General features: G+C 45.6%; 1 protein-coding gene across 1 annotated transcript in view; it reads right to left on the bottom strand.

Moving 5' to 3' along the window:
* Window positions 1-22,590, bottom strand: part of xylt1 (xylosyltransferase I) — a 98,849-nt gene extending 76,259 nt beyond the window's left edge. The window contains exon 1 of the mRNA XM_072693921.1: window positions 22,120-22,590. Coding sequence (XP_072550022.1) covers window positions 22,120-22,452 — 333 coding nt within the window. The 5' untranslated portion in view covers window positions 22,453-22,590. The remainder of the gene's footprint in view (window positions 1-22,119) is intronic.
* Between the last annotated feature and the right edge of the window lie 309 nt (window positions 22,591-22,899).

Here is a 22,899-nt window from a genome sequence, read left to right on the forward strand (position 1 = left end):
TGTGTGAGCAGCATCCCCAGCAGCTCTCGGGGGCCGCGGCCTTTCTCTTGGCCAGCGTCAGCGTCCCCCGGACCTCGCGGGATCATTTAGCCTGAGCAGACCAATCCATCAGGCCAGCAAATCCTCCTCACGCCCTCCAGAGAGAGAGAGAGGGAGGTAGGGGAGAAAGAGGTAATGAAAATAAGAGCGAGAGAGAAAGAGAGAGAGAGCAAGAGGGGGGTTATGAAAGATAGCAAAGAGAGAGAGAGAGGGGGTGAGAGAGGGAGAGAGGTAGGACACTGAGATCTGAGACCTGAGAATCGCTGGTTCAAATGCCTGCCATCAGCAGCCAGAGCCTGAGAGAGCACAACTGGCCTAGCTCTCCCCAGGTGGGTAGATGGCGCTCTCTCTCTCTCTCTTTCTTCCCACATCACTTTAGTACCCGGTACCTGTCACTTTTCCCCGGCACTTTCCTCACATCACATGTGCCTCTAGAAACTGTGGACGAGCCTCAGCCACAGAGGCCTAGCGCTGCAGTCCGCAACCCTGCCCTGACTAGCGTCCACAGGGCTGGTTAGCACTAGCACGGCTCTAGCCTAGCGCTCTTATACACACATCTACACATTCCCAGCGCTGCATATGAGCTGCGAGACGCTGCATTTTTATGATGAATGCTGCTCTACCGCCATGGAAACGGTGGTGAACGTTACTTAAACTCAAATCAGCCTAAACGGCGCCTTAAGTGGCGAAACCCAGAGCGAAGCTAATGTCGCCGAAGAAGAGGTAGTTAAGGACGATCTGCGAAAATAACATCTCTACGGCTAATTATGGTCATTTGTTTGCCTCTTTCTATTAACTCGGCGATGGATTAGGGGGAGGGGGGGGTTGCATGAGCTCTCTCTGATTTGGCAGCCTTTCAATCGCCATTACTGCGTGCCGTGTCTCAATGGGGTCTTTTCAGCGAGCTTGAGATCGTCGGGAGGCTCTCGCAGGCATTCAATACAGGCTGCTGAGTGTGTGTATATGTGTGTGTCTAAATTATATGTCCAAATGTTTGTGGACACCCCTAATAGAATAGGACTCTCTGGAGCAGATAACCATGAACCAATTGGCATCATGCTGCCTAATAATGCTAGGTGTGGGCTAGATGGGTATAAAGCCCCCCAGCATTGGGGATGTGGTGGGATGGTGATCATCCATCATCCTGACCTCAGTAACAATGCTCTTGTGGCTGAATGCAATCAAATCCTCTCAACAATGCATTAAAATGTAGTAGCAAGGACTATAGGGACAGTTACTCTCACAAAAGTAGGATAAACCCATTTTTAATACCCTTGATCTCGAATTAAACAATGGATGAGCATGTGTCCCAATACTTTTGTCAATATAGCGTATATGTGTTTCAGTGTGTTTAAGAAGGGGAACGCTTTCCCAATCGATTGCTTAACACTGACACGGCGCAGTCAAAGGTGTAGCTCCGGTAGCGCCTCTGTCGATACTTGGCTTTCAGGCCTCGGCAAAGTGACAGAGGGAGATGGAGAGACGGACGCAGGGAAAAAAGGACTGCATTAATTGATTTGTTCTGCACTGGCCGATTTGCTGGAGCAGTCTCTGCCTCGGTTGCGTGCATGGAGGCTCTCTCGCTTCTCCAGAGCTCCCGACAAGGTGCTCAAAAGGAAGACGACTGAGCCGGAAAAACCTGGGGTGGGGAAACAGCATAACTGAGAGTGGAGACACCAGAGTTGGTGGACTCGAGTCATGAATTTGATGACTTCAGGCTTGACGTGACTCGATTTCAGACTTGCCAGTATTGACTCAGGACTCTGTTGGGGACGGTACTGACTCAGGATGCCACTTGACTGGCCAGTATTGACCTGGGACTTAATGTAAGACTTGCCAGTATTGACTCAGGATTGTATCTGATTCAAAGGATGGCTAGTGACTTGCCTGTACTGACTTGAGACTTGCCTGAACTGACTCAGGACTCTATTTTAGACTTGCCTGTACTGACTTGAGACTTGCCTGAACTGACTCAGGACTCTATTTTAGACTTGCCTGTACTGACTTAAGACTTGTCTGTATTGACTCAGGACTCTATTTTAGACTTGCCAGTACCGACTTGAGACTTGCCTGTACTGACTTAGTACTCAACTTGAGACTTGCCTGAACTGACTCAGGACTCCATTTAAGACTTGCCTGTACTGACTTGAGACTTGCCCCTACTAAATTAGGACTCGTCAAGTCTAAACTAGAGTCCTGACTCAAGACTTGTCTGTACTTACTTAGGACTCAACTTGTGACCTGCCTTTATTGACTCAAGACTCTATTTTAGACTTGCCTGTACTGACTTAAGACTTGTCTGTATTGACTCAGGACTCTATTTTAGACTTGCCAGTACCGACTTGAGACTTGCCTGTACTGACATGAGGTTTGTCTGTACTGCCTCAGGACTGGATTGAGAAGTGTGTGTACTGACTTATTAGTTCTACTTAAAACTTGCCTGTTCTGACTTAAAACTCGACTTGAGACTTGAGACTCTTTTATGACCTGGGAGTTTACGTAAGGCTTGCCAGTACTGCCCCAGCACTCTACTAGAGACCTACCTCTACTGACTCAGAACCTGACTTAAAACTTGAGGCATTTTCTTTACAAGTAAAAGCAGTATATTACAGGGAATATCATATTACGTCATATAGCCTAAAGAAATTATCATATAGCCTAAAGAAATTATCATATAGCCTAAAGAAATTATCATATAGCCTAAAGGAAATATACTTAATTAGAAATCTGTTATTAATTATGTAATAATGTTTATATGTTTATAAGGAACGCACAGCGCTACTGACAATAAGAACTCTAGACGTTGACGGGTTGATCGTGTATATATATATAGATCTCATATTTTATGCATCTGAGGTTCTGTTAGTCCTCGCTGACGTGCAGCATACATTTCATCTAGAGCCGCTGTTTTGTATACTCTGTATAATGGAGCGTTATCTCCAGGCGATGGCGGAAAGAGCGAATTTAGTTACCGGCCAGCCCTGGGCTAAAGCGTGGTGTGTACGCAGGCAGATGTTACGCAGCGGAAGTGCTCGCCGCTAAGCTCCGGCATTCTCCTCAGCTGCTGGAGTGGGTTTTTTCTTTTTCATAAGAGCATGAATAACCTGTACATTGAACTCATGGAGTTCATATCTAAGATGCCGCCACATGAGAGGTGGGCCTCGTCCATCACTGCGCACACTTACCTATAGACGCATGCATACATGCATGCAGCAGCTTCAAAGGCAGGGGCCAGCAAACAGTAAATGAAGACACATCAGCTTCGCACAAAGTAGCCTTAAAGCCCACGGGATTGCAAGGGATTACGCCTGGGATTTGAGTCGATGCCGGATTTAGGGATAGAAAGAGAGGGGGGGGGGGGGGGGGGCACTCAAACCGGGCTGTTTTCTCCTTGAACACCAGCATGCACTTAATCAGTAATAGAGGCCAGTGTCTACGGACGCTACGCTCTGGGCACCAGACAGTAAGTGCCGCTAAATGCTAAACATCATGGGATATGTCCTAAAGTATTCAGACGCACAAAGCAGTTGTACAATCTCCACAGAAAAGCACTGTGCGTCGGACGGGACGCTCTGGAGCCTAAGGTCACAGTGCCCAGTGTTAAGCTGGTCTTAAGTGTGATCACAGGGTCACAGGCCAGCTGTTTAGAGACTCTCCAATGAGGGTGGAGGGTGGTGTTTGTGTCTGGAATTGTGGGGCTGGGAGGGGGGGAGTGGGTAGCCGCCGATGTGATGGCCGAGACGGCATGCGGTTAAGGGTTTGGGGTTTTTGGGAGTCTGGATCCCAATGAATTCTGAAGCCCTCATCTTCACACGTGCACTTTTTGCTCGGGAATGCAGCAGTAATTAAACGGGAAGTGTGAAAACGAGCCGGTGTGAAAATGCCTGGGAAAGTTGACCCAGCAATTTACTCTGCACTGCTGGGAAATGCAGTGACTAAAGAACAGCTGGTAGGACTATTTTGTAATGGTTTTGTAATGGTTATTTTTCGTGAAGGTTTTTAGTTTTATCTAAACGGAAGGGTATTTTGTATTGCCTCGACTTTTTCGGGGGTGCTAACACTTCCGCACAAAAGGAACGCAATTTGACAAGCAAAGCAGAACAGGTTTTAAGTGTCTGTGACAAAAAAAAAAAAAATCAGGCAAAGCCTGAGCATTCCCGGTAAAAGAAACCTAGCAGTTGTCGCATCCATGGGATTCAAACCCACAACCTTTTTCGTAAGCAACATTCCAGGTTTTGAGTGGGAAAGTGAGGAAAAAAGACATTCTAGACTTACAGCTTGACCGATATACTGTTTAAACGCTAATATGGACAACCCCCCACAAAAATATTCAAAAAGGCCTTCCAATGTTCCCAATGTTTTTGGATTCTTAGCATCAATAGGATTAGATCCCACAACCTACCAATGATAATGCATATGACCCTCTGATTTGATTGATTTCTGCCAAAAATAGTGCAGAGATGCGCAAATGTTTACTTACGTTTTTGGATTGTCGCATCCATGGTATTCGAACCCACAACCTTCTCATGATATGGCAAACAGTTTAAGCATCATCCTGGGTTTTGAGTGGGAATGGACTGGGGAATAGACTTACGATCTGACTGATATATTTTTTGGCTAATAATAAGGACAACCTTGGATTTACTGGTATCCACAAACATATTCCAAAACACGGCCCAATATTTCTCAATTTCTTTGGATACCTAGCATCAATAGGATTAGAACCCACAACCTACTAATGATGACGCATATGACCCTCTATGACCCTCAATATTTACCAGCGTTTTTGGATTGCAGCATCCATGGGATTCCAACCCACAACATCCTCATGATATAACAAACACCGTCAGCAAAAAATATGGACAAAAGTATTTGGACACTCCATATTTATTGTTTCTTCTGAAATCAAGGGTATTAAAAAAGAGTGTATCATGCTTTTGTTGGAGTAGCTGTCCCTACTGTCCATGGGAGAAGGCTATCTGCTAATTCTCTGGAGTGAGGATGGCTGTGGGGACTTGATTGCATTTAGCTACAAGAGTGATGATCACCACTCCACCTTATTCCCAATTTTTCAGCCAAAATCATCATTCCAGAGAACACAGTTCCACTGCCCCACAGGGGGGGTTATACCCCTCTAGCCCACGGCTGGCATTAGGCATGGTCCCACGTCTGCTCTAGAGAGTCCTGTGCTATTTTAATGCCAATACTTCTCTACAGGGACCCCTGTTCAGCCCCTGTTTAGTAATACAGGCTGGTGGCCCTTGCCGAAAGCATTCATGGACAGCTAACAGGGGGGGTCTGAAAGAATAACCTAGTGCAAAGTCTAAAGGACATGCTAGGCCTCAGCGGGAATTCACACCACAGTGCCATCTACTCATAGTATTCTTTCTCTCTCTCGCCCTCTCTCTCGCTCTCCCTCTCTCTCTTTCTCTGTGCTGGCGTGAGAAAGTCAGGTGATCGCTGCTGAGAAAACAGCTCCCGTTTGAGCCCTTGTCCCGGTCACATGGAGCTGACATGATTCCCAAACCCCAGCAGGCACCGCCTGGAACTAGGCCCTTCCATCCAGCATTAAGCAGGTTCTCCGTCGCAGGGAACACAGACTGTGTAGAGGATCAGCTTAAGGAATGGTGGAGGTTTCAAAGCCTGGCTGTTTAAATCCTGCATGAGGCGGCATGTACTTCATTTATCTGGAAATCTGAAAAGCTGCACAGCCATTTGCTACAGTAACTACGTTCGCATGTATACGCCAAAAGTTTGGCAACCCCTGGTCAAACTTTCTGTTCTGACCAGGAGATGAATGGACTGGAAGTTGTTATTTAACTGTTTAGGGGTTTGGCCTGTTGATCATTCAGAAAGGCCAGGTGATGCAGGAGGTCTCCTCAAACCTTGTCCCAACAATCAGCAGCCATGATTGAGCGGGTGTCCCAATACTTTTGTCCATATAGTGTACTTTGACCAGGGGTGCCAAAACTTTTGCATGCCGCAAAGGGGCGGGGACAATTACAGATAAATAAAAATATTACACAAAACAGCTCGATATTTAGCAATATTTTTGGATCACTAGCTTAAACAGGATTAGAACCCACAACCTACCAATGATGCTGCAAAATTCTATTTTTTGCAAAAATATTCTGGAGAATGCGTCACAATATTGGGATCCATGGGATTCAAACCCACAACCATGATGATGATAAGAAAAAAACACCTTCAGCAAAAATCCAAAACATACGCTATATTGACAAAAGTATTTGGACATTGTTTCCTCATTCATAGATTCCTCTGAAACCAAGGGTACTAAAAAGGGTTTATATAATAAATAAACAAATAAATAAATACAGGGTAGGCTTTACCTATGGGCCGATTGGGAACACATGGGATTACGGCTTTTCGCTATTTGTTATAGCATCAGCCCAAATCCCTGGCTGCTATTAGCCTACGTGTGTAATGAGGCTGGAAGTGAGCGGTGAGATTATCTGATGCTGGGCTGATCTCTAAGACTGTATGGTGGTGCTGACAGACACACACACACATACACTGCTGGGGCTGGCAATGCAGGACAGACAGGGAGGACAGCAGACAGAGACGGACAAAGGACAGAGGTGTGTGTGTGTGTGTGTGTGTGTGTGTTTGGTCTGGTCTATTTTTCAAGACAAGAATGTGCTGAGTGTAGGAAATCCAGAGAGACACAGGGTTGGGGCTGATCTTAGGAAAGTCTTATTACATGTAGACACTTATTCGTACACGCAGACGCATTCATTTAACATATGCATGACATGTAGAGGTGAGGGCGAAATGGTGACAGTTTATCGTAATAGTTTGTTGATCGTGATTTACTAAATGCTTTTCTGAGCGTATCGTGGAAATCTATAAGGGGAGTCTATAAGGGCATTTTCTCGATTTTTGCATATTTTCTTAAAGTCGCCTTTAAAGGTGGTGGCATATAGTAGAATACCCACAGGAGACCCCAAGTGACCTAAAGCACTGTGTGAAGAGTGTGGCGCAACAGATAACACCATTACCTGCCAGTGAGTTACCTCACCATGTGGGAGACTGGGGTTCGATTCCTGGTCTGGGTGACTATGCTGCGCTACACCAATAAGAGTCCCTGGGCAAGACTCCTAACACTACATTGCCTCACCTCTGTAATATGAGTAACCCTGAAAGTCGCTCTGGATAAGAGCGTCAGCTGCTCCGACCCTGAAAAATGAAGGTCAGATTTACGAAATTCTTCACATTTCCTGTAAAAGCATCTCTTTACTGAATTGTTTTGGGTCTGGAAACAGATTAACCAGAGTCTCAGCTTCACTAAAGCAGTGAAACGTCTCAATAAAATAGTCAGAAGACCAGTGTCCACTGGTCACAAATCCCCCAGTCCACCAGTGAGCCATGGCAGAGACGAGTATGTGGACTCGTCTTCACAGCCTCATAACTCTGGTTGCGAGTCACGTACGATCGGACGATGAGGCACAATGGAAAGGGCGGAGTCTACAGATCCAGGAAGTGTTTGAAGTGCATTTCTGCGGCGTATGATGGCAAAGTTATTCACGGAAACATCGAGAAACATCTCATTTGACGCGCCGGCGCGTTTGAAGACTCCAGGTGGTTATACAGGACTGGCACGCTTCATTACAGAGAGTGTAATTAGTGCTGTTTAAGCAGACGAGGGGTGTCCACAAACATTTGGCCATATAGCGTCAACTAGTCAAGACTACATTAGAGATATTCTGAATTAGAATTCATTCTGGATTTTCGGGGTAAGAATTACAGTGTCGATATTTTATTTTACAGGAATTAATAATTTTTTAGTAGTGACAAAATTAATTGTAGATATCTTTAATTAGATTTTACTAGTAAAAATGTAATTACAGATAAAAGAACATTTAAAACTTAATGTAAATCAATGGATAAATATGAGTCAAATAAGAAAATAATAGAAGTTATAAATAACAGAAAAGTAAATAAATAAATGCAAATAAATTGATTAAACTTTCTAGCAAAACTGTCTTATAAAAAAAAACTCATGACATTTATCCTAAATTTAATTATTTTTTACATATTAACAGAAACTTACACTAAAATTAATTAGACCAAAATATAGGCTAAAAAATCAAGGCAATTTATTTCTTTAATACGTAACTTTATACGTAATATTGGACCACCATTCTATTGGTCCACTGAACATTACATTTCCAAATGTACAATTTCCACAATCTAAAAGGCAGCTGATGAAAAGCAATGCCATATAAGAACTGTTTTTGTAAAAGGTTTGGATGTTTTAGGAATTTTTTAAGGTTAAACTGAGTCGTAATCAGTCCCAATCAGGCAATTCTGCTACAGACTGGGGGATAATGTCCGTTAAGTGCGCCTTGAGAACACCAGATGGCGCTCTGAACACCGCGGTTAAAACACTAAAGACTTGGAACTGAATTGGGATTAAAATAGCCCATACCCGATCCATTTAGAGCTGGGCAATATGACGATATTTTATCATATTGTGATCAATTTGATCAATTCTAAGCATACGGAGGAGCCTGTTAGTGCTTAATAAACACTGATCAGCTGCAGGTTTTATTAATAACAGTGTAATTAGACTGAATTAATTAATGAAGAGCAGCAGATGTTGAGTATAAATCATTGTATTCAGTACGGGAGAGGATCTGAACAGTAGTTTACTAGAATTTTCAGTCTGCGATCACATGTATTGTGATAAATATTGAGTATCACGAAAAAAGTCATGATATTTCATGATTTAAATATCGCGATATAGTATTTTTACCATCTCGCCCAGCCCTAGATCTATTAAAATATGCCTGAATGGGATCAGGACAACCATTTTTTCTTTATGGAGCCATGTTGTATTTTTTTAATAAATTAACAGAAACTTTAACATTAACATTAAATTAAATTAAATTAGAGCCGAATACTAAAACGTAGACTAGACATATCGGATGCTCGGAGCGTTCCTATTGGTCCGTTGGACATTACATTTACCAAAAAAGAGAAAAGCTCTGGTAAAGAGGAGCTCAGTTAGCGGCGGAGTTTATTTACTTTAGCCATCTCTGACTGAGCGGCAACACAACCCCCCATTCATGACCATGTGGCCACATGTCTGCCATGTCTGACCAGCCCCCTGTTTCACACACCTCTTTAGGCCCATACATACATACACACACACACACCTCTCGCACCAACCGACTCCACACCTCACACTAGCTGCATTGAGCTTCATCATACTGCCTCTTTATTCATATGCTTTCGCAAACAGCCCACTGTAAACACTCCGGCTCCGCCGCCGGCTAATGACTTTTTCCAGCAGGCTGCCTTTTTTCAACATGCAAACAGTTGCATGTACGGTCAAACACAGTGGACACAGGGGCGGTGTTCACGTTCCCATTCCCGTTCCCGTTCCCGTTACCGTTAGGGCTGGCGGGTGGTTAGTGCAATTTTAGCCTTTTGCTAAAACATTTTTATTGTTTCCTACAATACTGCAATACCCAGCATGCATTGCACATCAACACATCTCACATTCCACTGGGAATCCCTGCGGTGCCCCTCCAAACCTCCAAACCGGACGCTAGCCTAGCCTAGCTGAGCTACAGGCTAATAAGCACATCCATTCGCATTGGTTAAGCTCTTAAAGCTCTTACTTTGGTCAAACTTCAAACAAACTACATGCTTTTACTTTATTAGAAGGGAGGTTTGATCCAAGACTGATGCCAAACTGCCTCACTTTAGCTCTTCGCTTGTTGTGTTTGATGTCCTTTCTGAGAAATCGTGATTAAGTGTTGTGTCCCAATACTTTTGTCCAGTGTGGCTGCACACGAGACCCACTTTTACTTCAATTGCGACCCATTTCGGCATGTGTGAAGAACCTTTTAAGCCTTAACGAAGTTGGTGTTTTTTATAACGTTAGCATGTTAGCTTGGGGCTAACATATTAGCTTGTAGCCCTGTCATTAGATTAAGAGACCATTAATCACAGATTTAGCTTCAAATACTATACTTTTATAACGTTAGCATGTTAGCTTGGGGTTGACAAGTTAGCTTGTAGCCCTGTCGTTAGATTAGGAGACCATTAATCACATATTTAGCTTCAAATATTATACTTTTATAACGTTAGCATGTTAGCTTGGGGTTGACAAGTTAGCTTGTAGCCCTGTCGTTAGATTAAGAGACCATTAATCACAGATTTAGCTTCAAATACTATACTTTTACAACGTTAGCATGTTAGCTTGGGGTTGACAAGTTAGCTTCTAGCCCTGTCGTTAGATTAAGAGACCATTAATCACAGATTTAGCTTCAAATATTATACTTTTATAACGTTAGCATGTTAGCTTGGGGTTGACAAGTTAGCTTGTAGCCCTGTCGTTAGATTAGGAGACCATTAATCACAGATTTAGCTTCAAATATTATATAATATTATTTCATAACATTAGCATGTTAGCTTGGGGCTACGTGGTTAGATCACCTTAGGACACCTTAAAGCCCATTTGAAGGTTCTTCGTACTCACACGTGACTTTTACGTAAATAGTTCTTATGGAACCAAAAACGGTTCTCCTAGCATTACCCAAAGGACACCTCATGGTACCTTTGTTACGAATATATCCTGCCCCAGAAGACAGCAGACAAGCCTCGCTTGACCTTTCCGGGCAGCAGCTAGTCCTGGACACAGGAGGTCAACAACAACAACAGCAGCAGCAGCAGCAGCAGTGACCATAACAGCCTGCAGATGAACCTCAGCCTGCAGGTACTTCTGCAGCAGATCAAACGCCCTGTCCCAACCCAACCGTCCCAAACCAGAATCGGCTCAACCGCCAGCTGCTGAATCAAACAAGCAAATAAATAAATCACGGCCTGGGCCGGATGAAGGGTGGGAGCGGAGAGGGAATCTGAGGTCACCACAATTGTCGCACTCACACCCAAAAACACCAGCGCTAACCACAGCTACGCTTGCCCTAGCACCGCGGTGCCCCCCTGTTCCCAGCTAGGCCGATATCGGTGACAGGCCCCTATTGTGTTGCCTAGCATACACAATAATTACCTCATTTTTTTTATAGACGTGTTTACAAAAGGCGAAAGGGAAAAAAAACAACACCCCTCTCCGTGGTAATTGACAATTCGGCAATCGGAGCCATTTCCACGACGCCGCCCGCCCCAGAGCCGGGGGAAATAGAGGCGCTCGCTGTGACCTCCGATACGCAATAAAAAAAAACAGCACGAGCGCGCTCTCCCCGAACCAGATGAAGTCATTGTGGGGAAATAAATAAATAAATAAACAAACAAGCCCACAATAAACAACAACAACAGAAAAAACTCAATCGAGCCCAAACTCATTAGCAGAGCGCATCATGGAAATGCTGCAGATAACCATCGGCTCAACACAGAGAAACTAATCGATAGCCGTCGGTTTGGGCCATTACGCAACAGCTGGGGAGGGAGATGAAAGAGCCCAGTTGAGTCTTTACAGGTCTTGGAAGCTGGAGATGTTTCCCAAAAACAAAAAAGCCAAAAAAAATAGGAAGGAAGGAAAGGAAGGAAGGCTAGAGCTCGTCTGGGGGGCGTATAGGCCCTGCGCCACGTCTAAGGGAACGCAGTGGCTCGGGGGCTGGTGGTCCTAATGGGACAGCTTCCCTGCTGAGACTGAAGCTGGGGTGTTCAAGGTGTTGTTGTATTACTGACCCCCCCCCCCAACCCCCCCAACCCCCCCAACCCGTGCCATACTACTATACAACATGGGTACGCTACGTTGACAAAAGTATTGGGACACCTGCTAATTTATTGTTTTTTTTTTTATGTCAAGGGTATTAAAATGACAAAAAACAAGCTAATCCTGCATTTTTCGGGGTGACTGTTGGTCGCTTTTGGCCAGTGTGTGGCTAGGTGGTTAGATCAGGACACCGTAAAGCACATTAGCGTATTAGCTTGTAGCCCTGTCGTTAGATTAGGAGACCATTAATCACAGATTTAGCTTCAAATATTATACTTTTATAACATTAGCATGTTAGCTTGTGGCTAACACATTAGCTTGTAGCCCTGTTGTTAGATTAGGAGACCATTAATCACAAATTTAGCTTCAAATATTATACTATTATAACATTAGCATGTTAGCTTGGGGCTAACATATTAGCTTTTAATCACAGATTTAGCTTCAAATATTATTTAATATTATTTTATAACATTAGCATCTTAGCTTGGGGCTACGTGGGTAGATCAGGACATCTTAAAGCACGACTTTAATTTTAAATGGTTTCCTTTCAAATAATGTACTTTCATAATATTAGCATGTTAGCTTGGGGCTAAAATATTAGCTTGTAGCCCTGTCGTTAGATTAGGAGACCATTAATCACAGATTTAGCTTCAAATATTATATAACATTATTTCATAACATTAGCATGTTAGCTTGGGGCTACGTGGTTAGACCAGGACATCATAGAGCATGGCTTTAGTTTTAAATAATGTATTTTTATGTTCTAAAGCTGTTTATGGCTAGCGTGTTAGTTTGGGGCTAACAAATTAGCTCGTAGCTAGGTCGTTAGATCAGGACACCATGAAAGACAACTTTAGCTTTTAATATTACACTTTTGTTAGTATGTAAGCTTAAAGCTAGCGTGTTAGTTTGGGGCTAACATAAACAACCATTGCCTTAGCATCTCCTGGTCTTGGACTTCGGGTTCATATTTACTTTGAAAATCACTAATTTGAGATCGATCATTTCTGGTTAGCCTTATGCTACTTAAAGCTAACTGTACATACCGTACACTCAGCTAGCCTACACACACCATGATAAGGCACAAACAGTCGGATAATGTGTGTGTGTCTAAGCAATCGTGTCATCTCCCCAGAGCTTTCCTCTCTCAGAGCCACCGGCTCATTCACCATACATGAGTTAGCAGCGAGATAACGAGCAACTTCCCATTCACTGCACAAATAAGTGCAGAACAACCCATTACAACACACAGGCCCCTTTATCTGTAGAAGCAGACCGGTCAGAGTGCCCATGCTAACCCCTGTCCACTCATAAAAGCACCTACTATGGGCATGTAAGAATCGGAAGTGGAGGAACGGTGTCTGGTCCAATGAGTCCTGTTATCTTTTACATCTGTGGAGCTTGTGGAAGCAAGCAGGTGCTAAGCTAAAAGCTAAGACTAGGCTAACCAAAGGAGGGAGAAGGGTCGTCGGGAAGTAGTAGTGGATGCAAGCAGGTGCTAAGCTAAAAGCTAAGACTAAGCTGACCAAAGTAGGGAGAAGAGTTGACTGCAAGAAGAAGCTGTTGAAGCTAGCAGGTGCTAAGCTAAAAGCTAACACTAAGCAGACCAAAGTAGGGAGAAGAGTTGACTGCAAGAAGAAGCTGTTGAAGCTAGCAGGTGCTAAGCTAAAAGCTAACACTAAGCAGACCAAAGTACGGAGAAGGGTTGACTGCAAGAAGTGTAAGTTGTGGAAGCTAGCAGGTGCTTAGCTAAAAGCTAACACTAGGTCAGCCAAAGTAGGGAGAAGGGTTGACCGGAAGTTGTTGTGGAAGCAAGCAAGTGCTAAGCTAAAAGCTAACACTAGGCTGACCAGTATAGAGAAAGGTCTACCGGAAGTAGTTATGGAGGCGAGCAGGTGCTAAGCTAAAAGCTAACACTAAGCTGACCAAAGTAGGGAGAAGGGTCGACTGCAAGAAGTGGAAATTGTGGAAGCAAGCAGGTGCTAGGCTACAAGCTAACACTGGGCCAACCAATGTAGGGAGAAGGGTGGACCGGAAGTTGTGGAAGTTGTGGAATCATGCAGGTGCTAAGCTAAAAGCTAACACTAGGTCGGTCAAAATAGGGAGAAGGGTCGACCGGACGTTGTTGAGGAAGCAAGCAGGTGCTAAGCTAAAGGCTAACGCCAGGCTGACTGGAGAAGAGAGGAGGACTGACTGGAGGAGGACTGCTGCAGGTGCCGGCCAACGATCTCTGCCCCTGCCTGCCGAGAAAAGAGGTCAAACAGCACGAGCAAAGTGCAAAGCAACGACCTTCAACCAGCGCTGGAACATGCGGAACACATGTAGCAACACCTGGATCCCAAATGACGGCACCCTGCCTCCCTCCCACCGTTCCCATCCATCACTCAGAAGCAGATCTGTCAGACATAACGTCTCAATCAACACCCGGCACGTGCAAACGTCAGGAAAACGTGCACAGACTCGCCACTTTTTTTTTCTAGGAGGAACTGTGGGGGGGGGGTGAGGGGGGGGGGTGAGGGGCGTAGGATGTGTATCGGTAATTTCTTTTCTCCTCATGTTTTAACTCCCGGGTGCAATTTCCAGCATTTTTTTTCTGTTGGGAAATTTGCACTAGGCGTTTATTCACATGAATTATCCTCTCAATCAATTCCAGCGAGCTGTAAATGGACAATTTTGTCACCTCGCAGGAAAACCCATCGCTCTCAGAGACTCGTTCCGCTTCCTTTTTTGATTTTAGCTGCAGCGAGAAGAAAAAATTAAAAACCTGCACGTCGCTCAATCAAGGAACTTCCAGATTCTGTTCAGAGGTCGTTTTAAAATATAAAAAAAAAGAAAAACAAAAAGAAAAAGCCCAGAAGAACAGAAAGACCCTGTACTGCAAGTTGGGGAAGTTGGGGAAAGAGAGGTACGAGGGGGGGGGGGGGGGGGGGGGGCAACAGCCAGGCGAACAAAAGCGTGAGATCAAAAAGAAGAGAGATCCACCACCTGTCCTCTACTGTCAGCCTGCCCAAAGAGGACAGATAAAGCCCGGAAAAGCCACCCACAACACAGCCACAACAAAGCCTGCTCTCAGCTTTAGAGCCAGAATAGAGGCTCACTGAGGCTCCCTAATAGCAGCCGCCGCTGCTCTTTCAGAAGCGCCCCGGCGGCCAGCAGGAGTCTCGGCAAGTGCGGCAACAGGGCCGAGCGTCGTCTGAAGCAGTTCGATCTGACACCAACACCAAAGCGGCTTTGTATGTAGACCGTGCATTGCAGGCATTACACCGGAGCTCTGAGGCTAATATATATATACGGGCAGAGGAAGGCAGTGAGGATCAGCCGTGAGGGTCAGCTACTGAAATCTTTTGGACCGGCCGGAATAAGGCGCGGTCACCGGCGCTGCCACCGGCGCTGCCACCGGCACTGTGACCAGCAGATCGCTGGCCATGCTGCTAGTAATCGGCAGCCAGAGCCAGAGAGAGCGCAAGAGTGGGTAGATGGAGCCTTCTCCCCAGGAACCCAGCACACATCCAGGAACCACTTAGCAATGTGACTGCAACCTCCTGGGATATTGTAGCGATCACTTGGCAACGCCACAGTAACCGCCTAGCAACCACCTAGCAATTTCTTAGCGGGCAATAAGCAACATTATGACAACCACCTAGCAACACTATAGCACACATATCCAGGAACCATTTAGCAATGCCACTGCAACATCCTGGGATATTGTAGCGATCACCTGGCAACACCACAGTAACCGCTTAGCAACTGCCTAGCAACCACCTAACCGTTCCACAGCAGTAAATAAGCAACACTATGACAACCACCAAGAAACACTATAGCACACACATCCAAGAACCACTTAGCAATGCCATTGCAACATCTTGGGATACTGTAGCAATCACCTGGCAACGCCTCAGTAAACGCTTAGCAACCGCCTAGCAACCACCCAGCAATTAATTAGCGGCCAATAAACAACACTATAAGAACCACCCAGCAACCACTTAGCAATGCCAGTGCAACATCCTAGGATTCTGTAGCAATCACCTGGCAACACCACAGTAACCACCTAGCAACCACTTAGCAACTCTTTAGCGGGCAATAAGCAATACTATAACAACCACCTAGCAACACTACAGCACACACCCAGGAACCACTTAGCAATGCCACTGCAACATCCTGGGATACTGTAGCAATCACCTGGTAATACCAAAGTAACCGCTTAGCAACTGCCTAGCAACCACCTAGCAACACTATAGCAGAAAACACCCTTGATCTTTACATCCTTTTTCTGAAACCAGAGGAAAACCTCGCTCATCATGACATGGGCTTCTCTCTCTCTTAAAGCTTACACATTATTTCATAGTACTTACTGAATATTTCACACCCCTGAATAAATAATAAATGGGTCCGTGTGAAATTACAGTCGACTTCTGAGGGTTAAATCTGAATTTGGTGGGGGCCTGTCTCGAAACGGCAGCGGCGCAGACCCCTCCGCTTCAGACAGGGTTCTGCTTCTTGGCTTTTAGCGCTGCTGCTGGAGGCAGACAGTGCACGGGGTGACCTCAGCGCCACTGACCTTTTTCCTCAACTCAGCCATGACAGACTGTGAAGCGCTCCACTCTTCCACCTCTGGATCTCTCGCTCTCGCTGTTGTCTGCAGGGTTGTGGGGTTGCCCGCTCTCGTAAACAGCACTGCCAGGAGCTTTGCAGCAGATGGACAATACAGCCCTATACTTCCCACTACAGCTGCCACACTACAGCGAGAACTGGCAGTCCAAACACCTGCTCAGACATTACTTAGTGTAACTGACATCAATGGCGTTTGGCCTTGGCAACCACTTAGCAACACCATAGCAACCACCTGGCAACACCACAGTAACCACCAAGCAACAATATAGCACCCTTTTAGTAACCACCTGAAATACAACAGCAACCACCTAACGAGACTATAGCAACCACCTAGTAACTACCCAGCAACCCCATAACAACTACTTAGTATACCCTAGCAACCATAAAGCAACACCACATTAAATACCATAACAACCATTTAGCAACATCATAGCAACCATTAAGCAACACAATAGGAACCACCCAAAATATCCTAGCAACCGCCTGGCAACTATTATAGCAATGATCTAGCAAGAACAGTTTCACCCTAGACACCACAGCAACCACCAGAAATACCATGGCATCCATCTAGCAAAAACTAGTTTCATCATTACGCCAACATAGCAACAGCACAGCAACCACCTACCAACAGCATGGCAACTACCTAGTAACAATATAGAAACCACATAGCATCCACTTGAGATACCATAGCAACTGCCTAGCAACCACCTAGCAACACAATAGCAATCACCCAAAATATCATAGCAACAACCACCTAGCAAACATTCGCCCTGGTTACCACATAGCAACGGGCCTGCATCCCGTAACAGCACCTTACTACACTTTACACAATTTCAGGGCCTTTTAAGCAAATAGGCCCAAACAGACATGATCCTGATGTCATCGTGCACCCCCCCTACCCCTCCCCCCGCCCCCAAGCTGATAGTAAATGTAGTTAATTATGCACCCAAGTATGCAATTAAAATTGTAATTACATGATCATATTTCCCCAATATAGACAAATGACTGATGAGTGAGTAATAACTACAGGCGTGTAAGCGTTAGATCTGCGGTAATGGGAGTGATACAGGCTGCAGCAGCTCCGGCGCAAATTCAAAACAACTGGCAACCCGCTGCTCTAAATATTAGGGTTGGGAGTCGGGAGAGAGATAGATCTCCGACTCCACTGATTCTAATTATCACGTCAGACGCTGCGCATATTAAACTTTCAACAAGTCTGCCGAGATATCCTGGCGCTGTGAGAAGGTGAGGCTGATTTTAGCTGCTCGCAGTCTTCTCGCTACGAGAAGGTGCTACACAGGGGGTTGTTTTTGATCGCCTGTAGAACCACAGTTGGAAAAGAGATGCGCGAGTGTGGAGAACCTTCAGAATGCATTCAATCAGCATCCTAAACCGTTCAGCTACGACTTGGGTCGGGTTGCTGTGGTGTTGCTAGGTGGTTGCTATGGTATTTTGAGTAGTTGCTATATTGTATTGGTTAGTGGTGGCTGAGTTGTTGAAAGATGGTTGCTAGGCAGCTGCTATGGTATCCCCAGTGGTTGGTCATTGGAGTGAAACAGGGTTACTATGTAGTTGCTAGGTGGTTCCCATGGTGTTAATAGGTGGTTGCTAGTAGCATTTACCACTCTGTTATTTGGCCCTGGAATGAAACTAGCTGTGTCTTTCTGTTTGTTTTGATAATTTAATCATTATTGAAAATTATTAAACTAATGATTTATTATGTATTAAACAATTTAACAGTTCACATTCACACACTGTATGGACAAAAGTATTGGGACACCTGCTCATTTACTGTTTCTTCCAAAATAAGGGTATTAAAAAAAAAGAGTGTCCTGCTTTTGTTGGAGTAACTGTCTCTACTGTCCCGGGAGGAAGGCTTTCTACTAGACTTTGGAGGATGGAGCATTGCTGTGAGGATTTGATTGCATTCAATGATACAAGCGTTAGAGAGGTCAGGAGGTTGGACGATCACCACCCTATCGTAAATACACCATCTCCTCAAAGCATCCCAAAAGTATTGGATGGAGCACCATCCGTCATTCCAGAGAACAGCTCAATGCTGAGGGGCTTTACACCCCTCTATCCCACGCCTGGCGTTAGCTGGCATGGTGCCAATAGGATTTTATTATCTTATTATCTGCTCCAGAGAGTCCTATTCTATTGGCAGTACGTCTCTACAGGGACTAGACAAGCTGTGTGTGTGTGTGCATTTGCACATCGGTGTCAGCAATGGGTGCAACTTGAAACAGCAAAATGCATTCATTAGAAGGGGTGTCCACAAACATTTGGACACACAGTTCGTATCTCGTACAAACGTGCTTCTTTATGGAGCAGGAAGCGGGTCTACCAGGGTGCCGTTATTTCTAAGCGTAGCACCTGAACCCGAGCCCCCGGCCGCTCCCCGTCTTCTCTGCCTTGTCATCAAGGTGACATCTCCTCGACGCGGCATGCGTTCCCTGATCAAAGCCGACGATAGCGAAGGCGCGGCTAATCGGCTGGCCATCCCCACATCAAAGGACGTCATGTTAATACGATAGCACACAATAACTATCAGCTGCTAATTATGGGATGTGTGATGCATCATGCATGAGTGCTGTATCAATTGCGCTGCTGTAGAGGCAAACAGTGAGGCGTGAAAGCGCACCTGGTTTAATGCTACCTACATGTGAAATATATACATTTACATAGGGACAAAAGTAATGGGACACCTACTCATTTGTTGATTCTTCTGGAATCAAGGGGACTGAAAAAGAGCTGATCCTGCTTCTGTTAGAGTGACTGTTTCTACTATCCAGGGAAGAAGGCGGCTTTCTACTAGATTTTGGAGGAGCATTGCTGTGAGGATTTGATTGCATTCCGCCACAAGAACATTAGTGAGGTCAGGATCTTACTCTGGATGGAGCTCCACCATCCATCATTCCAGAGAACACAGTTCCTCCGCTGCTCCACAGCTCAATGCTGGGGGGCTTTAGACCCCTCTAGCCCACGCCTCATGCTCATCTGCTCCACAGAGGCCTATTCTGATAAACCATTTCTAGTAGCTGAACGCATTGATTAGAAGAAGTGTCCAGAAACATTTGGACATCTTGTGTAGTGTATAATATGTAACAACTCTAAAATGCTATTTATTAGCATTTCAAGAAATAGTTCAGCCAAAAATATATATATATAGAAACACAAACATAAACATAAATATTAAAAATTAATATTAAAAGCAAATCAGTGAAGATACTGAAAAAACGAGATTGGTGACTGTCTAACGCCAGTGTTTGTTAGCACCGTTAGCCTAGCATTTCCCGTGGGAAGCCGAAGAAGCATACGTCGGATAACAAACACGTCTTGGTTGATCGACTGCATCTGGGGTCAGCGATCAATCGTGTCCATCGTGATCAATTTTTGCCAAACTATCCGTCCAGAATCGCGAGGGGACACAGAATGCTCTTAAGGGTCCAATCAAGAAACATACAGGCACTTAAAAGGCCCATCCCCTAATTTATCGTCTCATACCATGTTTTTAAGGCTGGTCTATGTAAATGGCCTCGGTTCTGATTGGCTGATCTGTATCTGGCCTTGTTGAAAAGCAGTCCTGAAAACTCCTTATATCGTCAAAATGAGTGGGCGGGGCTAAACTGCCTTTGTAGCCTAGTTTTATATGTATTATTCATATACATTACACCCAGCTCTTTTTACAGGAGAAAAGCTGGGGCCCTTGATATGGGCCCTTTAACCAAACAGTGTGTATTACATAGCTATAGGTATTATAGATATTTACTGTCCAATGAAAAAGGGAAAAGAAAAAGGAGCCCATAGAGGCGGCACGATACCACTGTTTATTTGCTGATATGATACCGATATAAAAATTATGAATATCGCTACCCAATACCCGATACCCGAAAAACATCTACACTATAAAATTAGCTATTTTTACTTGAACCACTGGAACACTCATATAACACCCCAACACACAGTGTGAGTGTGAGGGTAACACACCCTGCATGAACCCTGCTGACCAGACCTGATCACCATGCCATGAACAGCGGACAGCTGATCTTATGAGCTGGGGTGGCCGATTTCTCGGTCCTGGGGGGCCGGATTCCTGCACAGTTTAGTGCTTTTCCTGTTTATCCCACCTGATTCAACTCACCTGTTGGTTGCCAGGTGTAGTAGTAGTAGTCTGCTGGACTCCCGGCTGTGCTGAACTCCCGACCCGCGGTAAATGCCCTCAATTAGGGGTCAATGGCGATTAGCGGTGATACTGGTGAGATTGTTGTAACACTGTTATCGTAATGGACGTCAGCTTATGACATCTGTTATGACATGGTTAAGTGTCATGGGTCAAGTATTCATGTGTTAGCCAGTGGTTTCACTCCTTACCTGCTCATTCAGAACTTCAGCTGTATGTTCGTTCATTTACCATTGATTTTTTCAACTGATCAGTGGTGAATCAGACTGACCACCACTGCGCATGGATATTGGGACTAGAACTACCTACCGCACCACACACAACCACATCACGAACCCTCCAACAAAGAAATCTCCTCTTTGTCCTGTTTACTTTCTGTTTACTGTTGACCGAAGTTGCTAATCTCGATAAAATAAAATAAAAATACGTCAATGGAAGTCAATGGACAAAGACTTCTGGAGCATTTCTATTGGTCCGTTCATTATGAGATTTGGACACGGCGTGTAGAACAACTGCCAGACTCATAAATTAGTCAAAAATGGCAACAAAAGTGGAGATACAAGGTTTCTGCGCACTGATACGACTAAGCGTGATTAAATGGAGCTCGTTTTTTGGACATTTGGCCTCCATGTCTCCACATTTAATTGAGTGAGGTTTTGAAACAGGACCCAGACTTAAGTCCCAGTCCAGTTCTTCTGGATTTGTCCAGCCCTGAGGACAGAAGCATCTCGGCAGGACCATCATGTCCCCTGACGGTCCCGCCGAGATGCTTCTCATGAGGTTTACTAACCACATGAAGTCATTGCTTTAGACGGAGACAACCTGACAACAGTGCCACCCTTCCCAGGGGTTACATTCCCATGCAAAGCCCCGGAAAGCTCCACAGCAGTGTACGGGAATCCCAGTAAAAGAGGCATTCCACAGTGCTTTGTAAGACATGCTCGCTCAGAAACGTGGCCTCAGTGGCTACAGTCACTGCTTATTAATCTGCTTGAGTGGAAAAAAAGGGGAACCGAAGCTTCTAGGGCTTTTTTTTTTTTAGGACCAAACCGGATCCCGGGCTGAGAAGAAGACGAGGAGCCTGCTTTGAGCAGTTAAGGCAAAATAATGAGTCTGCTAGTGGACCATTAATGGGGGAGGTGAGACAGGAGTTCTGTGGAAGTGTCCAGGAGAAGGAGTGCAGGCCAGCCTACAATGCTCTGGAAGTTATTTAGACCATGGCTTCATGGCTATGGGAGATGATCACATGGACAGAACCAGGCTTGACTGGGGCAGACATGATGTGTCTCCTGGTTCTAGCAGATGATGTGGACGGGAAGAGGGTGCTCAGCTCAGGAACGTGTCCAATAGAGCAGCAGACCTAGAGCCTGAGACGTGCAGGCATCCATCCCATCCCTCCTCAGCAGCCACCACAAAGGCCCGTTATGAGGGGCTGCTGAGGCAGATGAATGGCACGGTGTGTGTGTGTATCTGTATATGCATATGTATATATATGTGTGTGTGTGTGTGTGTGTGTAAGTGTGTGTGTGTGCGAATCCCTCTATCCATGCATAAAGGAAAAACGTCCATGTCTGCTTACCGGCTGCTGTTTGTGTCTCAGAGCCGCTCTCCCCAGCGGTGGTGGCGGCGGCTGCTGCCGCCTGTGCACGCCGCCTCTCGGGTACTCGACGGCGGCCAGCCGGTCCCTCTTCTCCCTGCCTCCAGCGCCTCCAGCGCCTCCTGCGCCTCTTGCGCCGCCGCCTCCTCCTCCTCCGGCGGCTGCTCCTCCGTCCTCACCCGCGCCGTCGCCAGAGTCCAGGCTGCTGAAGTTCCACACGACGAGGGTCTGCAGCAGGAGAACCGTGAGAGCGACGATCAGAGCCGAGCGCGAGCGGCGAGCCGCGGACTTGCGGGCGCACACGCCGGACACCATGATCCGGTACTGAGAGCGCGCGCGCGAGAGAGAGAGAGGGAGCGAGACACAGACACAGAAAGAGAGAGAGAGAGAGAGAGACCCCCGGAGCGGCCAGAGAGAGAGGGGGAGAGCCGTGCGTGTGCCCGCGAGTAGGGGCTTTTACAGACAGAGTGAGCGAGAGAGAGAGAGAGAGAGAGAGACATATAGAGAGCGCTGCGCCCCCGAGTGGTGACGCGCACGAACTGCAGCGAGAAACGAAACACTCCTCGCGAGATTACCAGCACTGAACTATTCATCTTTAATATGCTGTTTATGATCTATTTTCTAAAAGAGAAAGCTCACACTGTACAATTACATGTATGTCTGATGATGCTCTTCATTATTTTGATCATTGGTTATTAATAATGGGGGCAGCCGTGGCCCAGAGGCTGCAGAGGTGGGCCCCGGGTTTGATTTCCAGAACCG

This window comes from Salminus brasiliensis, chromosome 12, assembly GCF_030463535.1.
Source record: "Salminus brasiliensis chromosome 12, fSalBra1.hap2, whole genome shotgun sequence".
NCBI classification, from domain to species: domain Eukaryota; kingdom Metazoa; phylum Chordata; class Actinopteri; order Characiformes; family Bryconidae; genus Salminus; species Salminus brasiliensis.